General features: G+C 40.5%; 1 protein-coding gene across 9 annotated transcripts in view; it reads right to left on the bottom strand.

Moving 5' to 3' along the window:
* The window catches only part of CHL1 (cell adhesion molecule L1 like), a 142,638-nt gene that overhangs the window by 46,353 nt on the left and 81,371 nt on the right, over window positions 1–14,914 (bottom strand). For all 9 annotated transcript variants that reach the window (XM_052777538.1, XM_052777537.1, XM_052777536.1 and 6 more), the window contains 5 exons: window positions 14,714–14,903; window positions 12,605–12,710; window positions 10,769–10,959; window positions 1,856–1,978; window positions 569–739 (listed from right to left, as the gene is read on the bottom strand). In XM_052777538.1, coding sequence (XP_052633498.1) covers window positions 569–739; window positions 1,856–1,978; window positions 10,769–10,959; window positions 12,605–12,710; window positions 14,714–14,804 — 682 coding nt within the window. In that variant the 5' untranslated portion in view covers window positions 14,805–14,903. The remainder of the gene's footprint in view (window positions 1–568; window positions 740–1,855; window positions 1,979–10,768; window positions 10,960–12,604; window positions 12,711–14,713; window positions 14,904–14,914) is intronic.

Raw genomic sequence — 14,914 nt, 5'->3', positions numbered from 1 at the left:
CTGAAACCATCTTTTGTATAAGACCCTCGGAGCCTACAGGAATACAGAGATGTTAAAATAAAGAAAGAATTAAAATGCAATGTACCCTACTCAACATTTCATCAAGGAAACGGAAAATGCCTCATGTGGCACTATGGATGCTCAAGGCAGCCTGCAAAGACCTGGAAAACGTCGTCCTTCCCAACCACATTGCTGCACCCGGACCAAAGCAGGCCAGCACCCAAGGAGGAGATGGCCACATAAAAGCCTCAAGACCCAGTGAAGTCCCATCCATCGGTGACCCACTGGAGAAGCAGATTTCCCTAACGCATCACTGGCCTTCACTGGGGGAAGAACAGGAGGAAAAATGGGGCACTTTTGGGGGGCCGACAGCTGCAAAAAGCTTTCATCAGTTGAATTTAGCCCTTAGAGTAAGGTTAATAATGCAGGAATAAGCACGGTAACATGCATTTTCTTTAGAGAGAATCACATTAGAGACACAGGGCGCACATCTGCATTTGCTGGTGCCTGGGGAGTTTAAAAAAGTAAAACCAACAGAAAACAAGAAACTACTCATCCACAGACTTACAACGGGAAACCTTCAGCGTCATTGGCATTTTCTGTACAATTGTCCTCAGTCTTGGAAATGCTGCAAAGCAACAATAATCACTTCGACTGTCATTTTCTTCCACATTTGCAAAGTAGAGATCTCCCTTAAGGCTCATGGAGACCCTTTCATCTTGCGGAATGTGCTGCAAATCTAGCAAGAAAAAATAATTATGATATGGTAATGATACTGAGCTGTTTCACCAATATGACTACTAATGCTCTCCTGTCACATGTTTGCTTCCAGATACAGAATGCCACTTCGATGCAAAAGAGGCAGAAGACCCAGCATAACCAATGAGTTATTTATCAATATTCAACATACGATTGATAATTGATAATAAATATTTTAAATATAGTAATGCATTTTAAATGTATATTATAATATATTTAAAACTAATTGATAATGAATAATTGATAATAAAAAAATACTCAGTACAAAGTTCCTGCTCAGGTGCAAGGAAATTTCCAGCACCTCTCCCTGGTACAAAGGCCTGTAATGATGATACGGAGGTCACCGTTTACAGCTGTCCCCCACTGCCAGTCCCCCAAGCACTTTGCTCTTCTGTAACTACAGATTACTGCGGGGGAGTGTTAGTACGAGCTAAGGTTGCTGTACTGTCTCATTGCTGATCCAACCAAATGCAGGGCTGTGCTAAATACATGTCAGGAGTAGAGAGGCTGCCTTATAAGATCAGAGGTTTAATCTGGCACCCTGTCTCTGCAAGTACTTGGTCAGCATCAGAAACAAACCCTTCATGTCATGGAGGCAATCTGAGTTACTTTGCCTCCCAAGAGCCAGAAATTCCTGCAGAACACAAATGCTGAAGAACAATGTGACAGAAACCCACAAGGAACTAATTGTACATACTTGACATTTATTTTTTTTTCCTTAATATCATAACTCAACCATTAGTTTATGAAAAGAGGAAAACAGTAATGATAGAAATAATATATTGACACATTCTACCCTCTCTACTGCAAAAGTAGTAGTCCTCATTACTGGTAGACTCCTTTACTGAAATGTAAGCTTTCTGATACCTCATTTAATAATATGTTGTGTCAATGCACTCTACAATTTAACTTTGTGTTATGTAAAAACATATCTCCATTCTCCATTCTTCAACTTTGTTTTTCAATATCCATATCTTTTTTCCTAAGCACTTGCACAATTACCATTCCCATCTATTATGAATCTGTAATGAAACTGCTCTGGAAGACAAATGTTTTGAGTCTCCTGATATGAATTGTGTACAAATTGTTTACTTACCAATATTCATCCAATAGATATGCAAAGGTGGGATGCCTTTTGGGGGGTTACAGTGCAAAATCACAGAATCACCATGCTCCACATCAAGGGGCTCAATTTTTTCTTTTGGGAATTTTGGTACGCCTGTACAAAAGCAAAGAAGTTCCTCTTACATTGTTACCTTTTGAAATTTTGCCCTTTACATCCCTTTTAATATAGTTCTTAATAAAATATTTACCTTAACATCATCCTTTGCATTCTCTGCCTTTAGTTACTACTATTATTTACAAAGTGCTACAGCGTAATGATGCATTTTAATAAGAGTAAGAAATCTCTGCTAGCATTCTCCATTCACAAAGTGCACAGACCATAGTATTGAAAGCCAGTCAACTGAATGGTGGTGTTTAACACTTGTCTGTGATGTCCATGAGCTTTGCCCAGGCTTTGTTTTAAATGCATTTATTTTCAAACACTTTCTATAGCTCCTTTGTTTGTACTGTCTGGAAGGGACAACTCAAAGTCAGACAGAACCAAAGCCTGAGGCTAAGATTGGCATAGAGGACTGTGCACTGACAGGTCCCAGGCTGCTCCCGGGGGATCAGAAACCAGTCTGGGAGAGCAGTTCTGGGAAGTCTTGGCTAAAAAGTGGTTCCCAAGAAGCCACTGCAAGTCAATGCACGTGAGGACAGACATCAGGCAGCTATTCCACCTTGTGCCTGGAGTTGTCCCAATTCTTATCCATCTCCAGAATCAGATGAAGCAGAAGTCTGGTTTAAAGATAATATTGCCTCCTCATTCCCTCAGGTGTAAAAACTCTGCTGTGCAGACCTGCAGGCTTTCTCAGCAAGCTTCTCTTTCGGGATGCAGAGACAGGCTTTGCACAAAAGAATACACAGGGGTGCGCAAGGGTTGCGCTATTGGGGAATAAAAATAGGTTAAATAAATAATGGATCAAGGACTTTTCTAATCACCCAGAGCATCAGCACCGATGCCAGCAGACTGTTCAAAGCCTGAACCACGCTTGGCAAACCTGGGCAACCTGGCCAGTCTCAGCAGCCCAAAATGCAACCGGAGTGCGTCCAAGAAGAAGGGAAGCTGAGCTGGGCTGGAGCCCACACCAAACCAGGCACTGGGAGGCTGCAGCTCAGAGATTATTGCAAAGAAATTAGTCTGCAAAATGTAACCACTCCTTAAATGCATTTAGCTAAGACGGTTTCAGGGAGGATGTTGTCTTCTGCTTTCGTTTCAGGCAAGTTCAAACTAGCAAAAGTTTCAGTTCAGGCAACTGCATTAAACAGCAAAATTAACAGCAATTAAACAGCAAAGGGATGAAAGCATCCTGGCTGTGCAGAGTCGAACTGGCACAGCAAATATTGCCATCCTGGTGTTCAAGTCAGGACAGGGAACTCTGATAGTGAATAAACAATTTGAAACATCAGTGGTCCAGCGGCTCCGCAGGATATCTGCAGTGTCACATTGCGGGTGTCAAACCAAAGGAGGAGGGTGAGAAATGCAGGGCCAGGACTCTGAGGAGACTTTATACATTGTAGGATTAGTAAACATAAAAAGAAGCAATCTCTGTAATGCTGATATTGCCTGAATGCAGAGCGTGCATAGATTTTATCTCCAGGAGGATTATTAATACGTTACAAGTTCTTAGGAGAGGCAAAACAGAGCTAATGAGCATTACCCACTCTGTAGGTGAAAATTCAGATAATAAAGGGAACTGTATATTCAAATCCAGTGCGCTCAATAACCTATAGTCTTCAAGCCCTGGAAAAATACATCTGTCAACTGCTGGAGAGGTAGGACATTTTCCAGCAGGAAAAAGCCAATTTCTGGATCTAAAGCTTAATTCCCAAAAGCACATCACTCTCAACAAAACTTTAAGAAAGCTCGACCAGGTGAAGGATAAGGGATTTCCGATTAAACCAAAGAGACCAGCAAAGAGACTAATAGTGCGATCACTCATCTAGGACATTGGAAACTCTTGTTCAAACCCATTTTTTGCCTCATTTGGCACAACTAAATCTGGGTCTCCAATATCCCAGTTGGGTGCCATAACCACTGGTCTTCTCAGTCAATTTCTGTAGCCAATAATTACAGAATTATACAAAAATATAGTAAGTCCCACTAGGAGACAGTGAAAAATCATGGTCTCGGTGTCATTAGCTGACAGCGCAGACATCATCTCCAATGTGTGGCCCAGATGTCTGCCTCTGCACTTCACTGGGGGAAGCAGCAATTTGAACCCAAATGTCCTCCACCTTGAATAAGTCCTTGAACCGCAGGTGGTCAGGGCTTCTGGGTTCTTCCATGCTGTTTTGTTTCACTTTGTTCATAGTGCAAAACATTGGAAAACTTTGATTTTCCCCTCAATGCGTAACATCGAGTGTTTTGAACCCTTGAAGGGTTTTGCAAGAGAGGAAAACTCAACTTCCATGAGAAATTCCAAGCCAAACCTTCTGACAAGCATATTTTCTTGCTGGGGTCCCACTGGTCTCAAAGACTAGAAAAATAAGTGCTTCTGAATTCTGCATGAGGAGATTTATTAAAACTAAGAAGCTAATATCACATTAGACTTCGGCTCTCGCACATTTGTCTTTGGTACGTATATGTAGGCAATATTTTTTTTTTTTTTTGCAGTGTTCCTCTGTTTTAATTAGTGGCTATTCCAGAATCAATCACTACTGATTTGTAGCTGATCACAGAAACTATCACAGCTGAATTAAGCTCGAAAGTATCATACAAGATTAATTGTGTCATGAAAGTGTTTAATACTGTATGGAGTTATCAATGCAGCACATGGACACTGTAAAATTCACATCCAATTGATCTCTTTGCAGCGATACCATTAAAACTGTCATGTCAATCTTTCATGCAATTCCCCACACACAGATATAATGAGAGGGGACAGAGAATCCAGCGTAGCTCCAAGTGCTACCTCTCACATATCCATAACACAGGGGAGAACATTATTTAATGACTCTGAGAAAGGCTTGCTGAAGTGCCAGCAGGATGGCTCTCATGACACAAGCAATCAAGTGGCATGTATGAAACAGCCATAGGGAAGATGAAAAACTGCACACCTGGCTTCTGTTATGGAGACATCTTCTAAAAGCCCACCGTGACATATAAAGCTCTCAAAACAGTCTTGGGAAAGGCTTCGCTGCCCAAGTATTATTTCCTGACAAGGCTGTACCGTGAATGCTGTACAGCTCCCAAAAAACAGAATTACAGTGCTTTGACAGTGTGTAAACCATGGAAATGGAAGATTATCAGTGCCCAGAGTCATCTGTGCAAAGAACCAGGCTCTGTTTAATCCCTAGGGTGACTGAAAGTTTAACGACTGAACTGTACTTGAGATTAGGCTGAAATATCACTGGCAAATTAGGTTGGCTGAGAGAAATTTCAGAAAGGAGGCTGGGTCACTCCCTTCTGCTTCTTATCTGTTCAGAAAATGCAGTATCTCAACAAAAAGCAAACAGGAGGCAGACCAACACAATGCAATATAAAATCTAAATTTGAGTTTAGCAGTATAGATACAGAAATATAGCAACTGGAGTTGGGGTTCTCCAGCCCCCAGCAGGATTACTTCAGATTTACTTGGGTACCTATTAGCATGCTTCATTCTACAGCTTAGTTTTTGTCCTACTGCTGACTACAGTGACTTCACACAACTGTAACTGTATCAAGTATGGCAATTTATACCAGTTTATATGAGAATGGAGACCATTCAATCTGATATTTTACAGGTTTCTGGGTAAAGTGTTGAGAAATTGAACTGAAGGAAAAGGGGTTTTCCAGGTAACTGTAGAAGTCCTTGAGACCTCTGTGTCTGGTTTGTACCAGTATCTGGTGCAAAATGGGAATCAGCTCATTACGGTAAATCAGCAATTAGCAAATATTTTGGAAATTCTTGAAGGAAAACATCACTATACACCAGGTCTGTTTTTATAACCTTCCCTATGGATGCAGCTGGAGATGTGTCCTGGGCTAGGTGGATGCTTAGCCTGACCAGTCATGGCTATTCTGAAGTTCTCCCATGCGAATAAATCCTTAAAGGACGTAAGAGTGAGGGAAAGTGGAAATAGTCAAGAAATTTCTATATCCTGGAAATTCCCAGCTTCTCAGACACTTTAATTAGTAGCTGAGTGATTTGTTATACAGATCTATATCTTGTGCGGTGAACAGCCCAACACATCAACGAATCTTAAACATGACTTACAGTCACTGATCACATGAGTTGTACTGAATACAGCTTGGGCAGCTTCCAGTACTCATCTCAGTGCATCAATTCATATTCTGATCCATGTAGTAGTATAAGCAGTAGTTAAATCTGTAATTTTCATTGCAGTCTTTGAATTGTTTATGAGATACGATCCTGCTTATTTATGGATTTTTTTAATTGCTGCATTAAATTGAAAAAGTTAGGAAGGTCTGCCTTTCCACAAGAAGATGGCTGTCAGTCCACTTGCTCTCAAAGAAGCTTTTATGATGGAATCAGTGACGGTCTTTTTTTCTGTGTAAATCTCTCTCTATTGCCCTTTCCAAAATGATGGTCGCTAGCAACAATCAGTGATCCCAATGATTTAGATGGCCAGCAAGGTTGTCAAAGGTATCAGACACTGGTTTAGGAGCCAAGACGTTTACAATTTATTCCCATTGACTGCAAAGTCTCAGTGAGTTACTCTCTTTTGTTTTCTCTTCCAAAAAGGCTATACTGAACACCTTCACAAAGTGTGTTACTGAGACCTCCTATTTTAGTATCAGATCAATATATTTTAATGATTTCACAATATTCACATCTGGTTTTTTGAATATTAACACAGGTTTTGCTTTCTTTGAGAATTCTAGAACTAACATCATTGGCATAGCACAGCCTGCCACTGGACAACTTTATGTTTCGGCTATGTTTCCATCCTCAGATCTTCGGTCTTTCGGAGCAGTGGCTTTAGAAATACTGAGCATAAATCTTAATGCAGTCTACCATAAAGAGTCTTTTACACTACAGTTAATTAAAGAAGTTTAAACTGTTCTTCTTCTCCTTCCTCTGGCATTGGGCCTACTCAGTAGTTCAGGCAACAGATTCCCTAAATACAGGAGGAGGGTAGCTGAAGTCTGTGTTCTCACCATTTAAATTCATTTTCATGCTGCATGTATCTTGTGACAATCTGGACTTTGTAAACAATGCAAACATATAGAGATCTTCAGACCCCATTCTTCCCCTCTCTCCTTAATGTCATCATATATAGGGGAGGTGTGGTATTTTCATTATGTAGGTGAGATTTAATGATCACTTCTGCTGACATTTCTATTGCTTTCCTGGAATGACTACTGTGAGTAAACAGTCTTTTGTTCTCCTTTTCAGCAGCAACCTTACAGACCCAGTATTCTACTTCTGCAGTGTAAATGTAATTTATGAAAAAAACTGGCCTTGTCTGACTTGCTGGGCTTTTCTTCACTTCATTGGCACAATGACTTGCCAAGTAGCTTACATTTTACTTGAATACAGCTGGCAAAGCACTGCCACCTCTGCATCATTATCATGAATGCATGTAGTGATCTCACATGTACCAGTCTCTCCTTCAGAACTTGTGGGTGAATAGAGGTAATTTATCCCAAACTCTTCTGTGTCAGTGATTTGCCTAATTTACAGCAGATCTGTGCACCAGCAGCTCTCTTTCACTTGAGCACAGTTGTAGACTATCCAGCACTTTAGAAAATCAAAGGTGTCTTCTATTACTCTCTGAATCCTGATTTAATTTGCCTCATCTACATTGCACCATTAAATGAAAGAACAGATGGCAGAAGAGTATGAATAAAAGTAAATGTGCCTTAAAAGGTGTGGGAGTCGGGTAAATCCCTCTAATACATTATCTGTACCATTTATTTATTTTCTGGATTTAGGACTTTGTATGTATTAGCACTAAAATTCCTCTCGCATTTGATAACAACCATGTTTGTAACTTCTCAATTAATTTGTTGCTAACTACCCCCCAGTATATTTAATATCTACTCAAGCTAGTATAGACAACTTTTCATTAAAAGCAAAAATTATCTGCTCTGAGTACAGATTCAATAATCCCAGATACAGACATCAACTCGTTCTTGTTTTCCATTTTTAAGCATCTTTTTTAGCTCAGTAGCAATGGAGTATCAGAATATTCAGCTGCTGGAGGTGACATACCTTCACTGAAACATGACACTGAGGTCTTGAACTCCTCTGAAAATTAATGAGTCTGAGACACTTTGCTTAAGAGAAGCCGTATTAACCCCACTGCCCTGGCCAGACTCCAAAGTGAATAATTATGTCCTGTCTAAAGCTCTGAGTAACTGCATCACTCTCCTGTTCCTGCCTGAAACTCCAGATGACATCAGCTGCACTGTCCTACCTGTGGAGCCAACTTACATCATTAGTTCAATAAACTTCAATTTACTGTCCTCAAACTTTGTGCAGTTCTCCTCTACTTAGGAATGCTATTCCCCTAAAGCAACTGCAAGTTGGTAGAGACTAAAGCGTATAGCAATACATGTAATCTTGGTAATTCCTCACCAAACACCAAGCTACTGCATTAGGGAATACTATGCAATACGGTGCAACGTGAAATAAATTTCCAAAGGAAAAAAATCCATAAAACTGGCTGGAAGGAAAATAAATCATGTCTTTCATGAGGAGCACTCATAAAAATACATTTACATGGCATCCTTAGCAGACCTCTCCCAGGAACTCTCCCAGCCCCTGCGATGTGTCTTATTTTCAACGCGGCCACAGTGCCACGACTCTCCCACCCCCGGCTATGCCTAGAATGCTTCTCAGGATTATTTTCTATGAAAAAGACATGAGAAAAATGGTTATGCACGTTTCTCATAGCCCACTTCATCTGCATTGACCTGCTAGAAGTAGTTTTTGTAGACAGGTAGCCATCTCCTGTCACTGCAAAGGCTGAGAAGACTGTGGAGATATCCCCCACTGTGTGTACACACCAATTCCACGTGTGCACAGCGCTTTCAGATCGCTTGATAACAAAATATTGTAGGAACTTGGAAATTCAGGATCTCGTCTGAAAAAGAATTCTACTGCACTGCTGAGTCTCTTCTTTGTCTATGCCACTCAACTACATCGTATAGTCTGCTTCATGTTCTCACCCTGCTCCATTGCAGAGCCAGTGAAGCTTCTTGTCCTTCGTAGTCCCACTAGGAAGGTTCTGCTTCAATTTTTCCTCTTCTAATTTCATATATTTCAATCCTGAATATAGGACCAATTGTGTGTTCATCTTCCTATGTTACTTCCAAACTACAAGTGCTTAAATGTATTGGTACAAAGCTGGTTGTATCAACGTTGTCCTAATCAGGACCTTGAACTTTGTAACAGTAAATTTCATCCCACTTCTATAAACCTGGCCCTTAAAATCACCAATTTCCTCCTCTGCCCTCCCTCGGTGCTACTGACAGAGGGACAGGTTTCTAGGATCAGTAATTTTGACTACTATATTTTTGAGCTCATTTTCCATTCAGTTCCAAGTCTTGAATATTCTCCCCCTAAGTATTTATACCAAACCCTGAATGCTACTGACACCAGACTAATGAACTCACAGTTGATTGGATCACTTCCCCTTCAGCTTTCAAATATTTACATCAGTTGCTATTTTGCAGTAATAAACTGTTATTTCTCCCATCCTTCCCCCAGCTTCTGATTTCATGTTCCTTGCTCTGAGATGGAGACCATATTGTCCTCCCAATTTCTGGGCACTCAGTCATGGTTGCCAAGCTAAAATATTACAGTCTTATGACTCTTAACAGCATTCGCTTTCCAGGAAAAGTTTGGAAAGCAAAGGCATCACATAGTTCCTAATTCTTTATAAATAAATTTCTCCAGTATTAGAGAGATCACTCCAAATTTAACTCAGGAGTTTCCCCAAACTCACAAATTGTCTTTTACAACACTTCCCCAAAGTGACCTGACTCAAACCAATTTTGTTTTCTCTGACAATGACTTCCTATTCTTTTATTGCCCACTACCTTATTAACTTTTAATGTATTTCTAACACTATTTCATGATCTATGCCATTATTTCTCTCTTTCATGAACAGCTAATATCTTTCAATAACTGTACTGCAGTTAAGATAGCTACTCTGCCATTTTTTCTATTTGTTTTATCTCTCCAAATATTTTAGTTTCTGTATTTTCATGATGTGCCGGCATCAGCTCACAAACAAATTGTCTCAGCCCCAATTAGGTAGAGAATTTATCAGACTACAGCTCTCATCAATATTTATGCTTTCTTCTTTACAGAAAGAGAAAAGTATTAGAAGTGGAAGCATCACAAGAACAAAAAGTGGCTCTAAGCAAATACAAATCAGAAAAGAATTCTTATGGGTTTTATGGCAAAGGCAAAGCAAGTGCTTTATAAAGCATTTGAATAGTCAAGTCAAAGCAAATAATAATTTTCTGACATTGAACATTCAGCTCTCCTGAGATGGCTATTAAAAAGTTTACAGTTTTTATGCAAAGTGGGGCAGACGAGACTCACAAAGCAAAAGTAAATAATAAATGTTTTCCAAATGAATATATCCGGGAAAACATATACAAAGTCTACCCAGTTGCATTTGTATTAATTCAAGTTGGGAAGAAGTGTCGGTATCAGCACTGGGAAACCTGTAAGGAGTTGATAGTCCAGTGGTATTGTCTGAAATCCTGCATTCAGATTTGGTTTCTGTCCTCAAAACCAGGAATGAAATAAAATCATTCCAGGGAGCACACAGAGGTTTTCCTTCCAATATTCACTGAATAACAAACAGGGCATATTTTACCATACTCCAGCTTAGTAACTAGTTCTTTCCCATTTAGTTTGAGGAAACGCAGTTTTCATCTTAAAAAAAGAAAAGAAAAGAAAACAAAACAACAAACAAAAAGCAAAGTAAAAGCCCTTACTTGGAACAATTAGCTCAATTTCTTCTGACATGGCAGTTCCCAGCACATTGGATGCAAAGCAACGATATTTCCCTTGAAAATTGGTGATGATTCCACGGTTTTGAATCACAAACGTTCCAGAGTTGTTAGATGGAACTATCCTTGGGTCAGATAATAAATCGAACGGTTTTCCATCCTTAGTCCAATTAAAGCTGAAAAATAATGCAAGTGTTACAAAGGACAGGTGACAGACCAGAGCGCGCTATGGTACAAAACCAGTGGTAAATATGGGTCCAGTAGCGTACTATTAAAATAAAAGGAAAAACTTCATGTAAGAGGAGGACTTGAGTGGTAAAATGACCACTATGCTACTGTAACTTGTGTTAGCTATTGGGCATGTCTCTCCTGTCGAACATTTTACTTTTGGATAACTGACTGTGACATGACATAAGAATACAAAGCCTAAGGCAAGGACAATAAATGGGAGAGACCATCTGTGAAAGCAAGAGCCACACAGTGAAAGGAACTAGAGGTTTGCAAAAAAGCTGTGTCTGTAGGAGAGTTGGGACTTTTGACTGGCAAGGATTGACAGGAGCTGTTCTCACCATCTACAGAAGATACCATGGCTGAACCCAGGAGAAACTGAGATGACTGAGTTTCTCCTGGTCTTGACATAGAATTACTTGTAGTTTTGATGCTACTGGGGTGTGATTTTGATGAATGCTGATGTATTGGCCATAGTTTATGTATCTGGAAGTCTCAGATAGATTGAAATTGGGCTAAACTGATTCACAATCAGAAACAGTTGGAAATTACAGTATAACATGTGTTTCGTGGAAGACGTACCTTTATCAATATTTTGCAATGTTTTAAGAGAATAAATTAACGTCAACAGAAATGTATGTTTTGGCACTTCACTAGTATTGGCAAAACTGCCTTGCTACAATATGGAGGGGAATATGGGTTCCTATCGCCTAACCAGGACTATGACATACATTTAAATATACCAGAAAACTTTTCATTGATCCGCTGACAAACAGTGAAACAAAGGAAATTTGTTATCATGCTACAAATCTCCATTCAGAGCTCAATTAAAAATGATCAAATCATCTTGATATAAAATAACAATTCTCAAAGCAAGTTTAAATTGTGTTGCAGAGAAAGAAGGGAAGGATTAGAGAGTAAAAATGACATGCAAATCAGCTATTAATTTAGCCCATAGACCATCCAGTGGCGAAAGTCTCAGGAGGAGCTTTTACTTTGTTATTATTACGTTTTTGTTAATCACATTTTCATTAAAAATCTTTTTCCTTTTTACACTGGTGTAAAATAGATAAAGCTTATCTTTGGATATTTATTTGAATAACTCCTTATGTGTATATTTGTAACATCACCACGGCCATGATGATGTTAGGTACAGACAAGGTATCTGATAAAATGCAAATGTGATCTCTGAATACATGGTTTAATGTGCTTGGTATTTTTAGGGTTGCTGTGGAAAAGGCAGAAGTACAGCTGGGACCCTTTGATTACCATTACACACCTCCTATCTTTTGCAGCACAGCCCAGACAAGCTCTTTTGAATCGCGGGGTGAACTTAGCACATGCTGAAGAAACGAAACGTCTCCCAACAAGAAAAAGGCATGTTGATATCTATTCACAGAGTGAGTTGAAGTGATGGAGCAACAAAAGCTGAATGGCCTGAAGGGAAACCCAAACCTCAACCTCGCCTTACGATGATGAGCAGGTTACTGTACTTCAGTTATTCCTCCCCTCCTCAAAACCAGAACAATGTTTGGCAAAGGCTAAAAGCAAACTCAATCTCTGTTTGCTTCTCCCGGTGAAAGCAGTACTCACGTGGGCTGTGGGTTTCCTCTCGCTTCACATTTAATTGTAAAGTCCTCATCAAAAGGGTAGGCAACCTGGGCGTGAGATTGCTCCGTGATCATTGGAAGCTGCGCAACTGAACACAAAGAGGTGCTGGGTTAAAATGCCATTCGAGCAAAACCGTGCTCTGCTTAGGTCTTTTCTTCAGAAGGGACAATGTCAGGATTGCCTTAGTCCTGTAAAAAGTGAGGCTTGCCTTAAAAAAAGGATGACCATCATCATCTTCCTGGCATTGCCAATACTCTCTGCTCCCCAAACTGAACCCTGTGATTGCCTCAGCAGGCGGAGGAAGGCTTGACAGCACCGACTGTGTTCGGCCAGCCGCTCACGGGCATCACCTGCGCACACTTCCATGTATGACCAACCCCTCCAGGGCAAAGGAGAGCTGGGGCAGTGCTAAAACTAAAGTCAAAGCAACGTTGTGTGGACTGGTAAATTTTTTCAGCACTGAAGTCAATAACTGGCTTTTTAATCCAGAGACAGACACACACACACGAAGTAGCAAACTGCTATCGCCATCCTGGATAAAATTGCCAGAAAATCCATGGACTGCAAAGATGACTTAATACCCCTTCCAGGGTACAGCAGGGGAAGAGCTGTTACCAGTCACACAGTCACACAATGATGTTTCACTAACTTTTTTTTTTTTCTAAGGGAATTAAACTGTTGCGAGTGCCTGTGTAACAGAGCCGCATGAGGGAGAATGCTCCCCACAGCGGAGCTGGGGATAATAGGATCATCACATTGTTATAAACAGCCAGGAAGAAAATTAACATGCTTTTTGGTTTCTCTTTTAAGTCCAGGAAGCTCAAAGCTGGAGTGAAATGTGGTGTCTTGCCATATTGTGTGGTCTCAAATCCGAACACTTCCAAGCCCACCAGCTTCACTGATCAGACATAATTCCTTTTTATTAAAATATAAAATGCTTCATTAAAGCAAATTAAGAGCTAGATGGTTCCCCCGTGTAGGTACTTAAAAGCAATGGATGCCTAGACAGTTTGTCCTGCACTTTACAGTCACAGCTCCACTTTTGCTTTATTTAAACACAAGGAGCCACTGCGGTACCTTCCTCCAAAATAACCTTCTACTTCCAAACGCTGTTAAACAAGTTTGGATAGCTTTAGAAAAATATCCTATAAACCTGCTTGATTGCCTTCTCCTTTGCAGCCAGGGCTGTTGGCAGACTCCAGAGTGCTAACAGCTCACGGCAGGTCCACATGATGCCCCGAAACTGGCCCGTGTCCTACTCTGAGGCTACAGCACCCAAAGCCCTGCAAACAGCCTACATTTCTTTCTCCTTAAGTTTGTTTTTTTTTTTTTCCCCACCATAATTCATAAAAAACAATATTGTTGAGTTTTGCTTTGCTGGTTCACCTCCCCCTCCCCCAAAAAACCCCGCAAACTGTAGTTTGCACTTCTCCTGGTCCATTTATGTTCGAAAAACGCCAAGCTTGGGAGGTCTGGGCTGTACTCCAGGCAGTGGGGTCCACTGGCTTTCATTGGATCGTCCCCTATGAGCCTCATCCCATATTTTACACGTGTCCTGAAACCCCACCGACCGTGTAAAACAGGCAGTTTGAATGCATCACAGCCAGAGAGGGAGAAAGGAGGTGCTCCCCAGGGCCGTATGCGAGGCGTAGGAAATACTTCTCTGGGGACTAATGTATGCCCTGAGACATACACCTGCTCCTTTCTCAGACTGAAACGGCAGGTTGCAAGACAAGTAAGTGAGGGTACATGCACATCAAACAAGCTTCAGGGAGATTCAGAGCCAAAATGAGGAATTTATGTGAAGGACAAAACCAAATCCTTGGAGCTAAGCGGCGTGTTAGATCACAAACACCAGATATATGTTATTAGACAAGTTTACTGCTCCATTTAAACAGGTCCAAACAAAGTAGCTTACGTTTTTGTCACATCTGAATTTCCCAAAGGCCATGTTCTGGCAGAATTAAATCCAAAATGGAACAACTGAAAAGCAGGATTTAGGTTTTTTTTTCTTTGGGGAAAGGTTACAAAAAAAAAAAAAAGGGATACCAAACAAAACACCAAAGTGTTCAGTAAATAGCTACAACTCACCTGATAATGGTATTTCAGTAGCTGCTGCCAAACTTAATACAAAGAAAAACAGGCATGTGGTGATCCCTTTTGTGCTTAATAGCATCTCCATCACTCTTCTGTAAACAAGGACTCCAAACAGAACGAGAGACACCTTATGCTTTCTGTCACGGTCACTTCAAATCAGATGTAAGGACGTGAAATTGAAAGTCTAGCGAGGAG

Source organism: Harpia harpyja, chromosome Z (assembly GCF_026419915.1).
Source record: "Harpia harpyja isolate bHarHar1 chromosome Z, bHarHar1 primary haplotype, whole genome shotgun sequence".
In the NCBI taxonomy this organism is placed as follows: Eukaryota; Metazoa; Chordata; class Aves; order Accipitriformes; family Accipitridae; genus Harpia; species Harpia harpyja.
The sequence above is the reverse complement of the archived record's forward strand: the minus strand, read 5'-3'. Positions and strand labels throughout refer to the sequence as shown.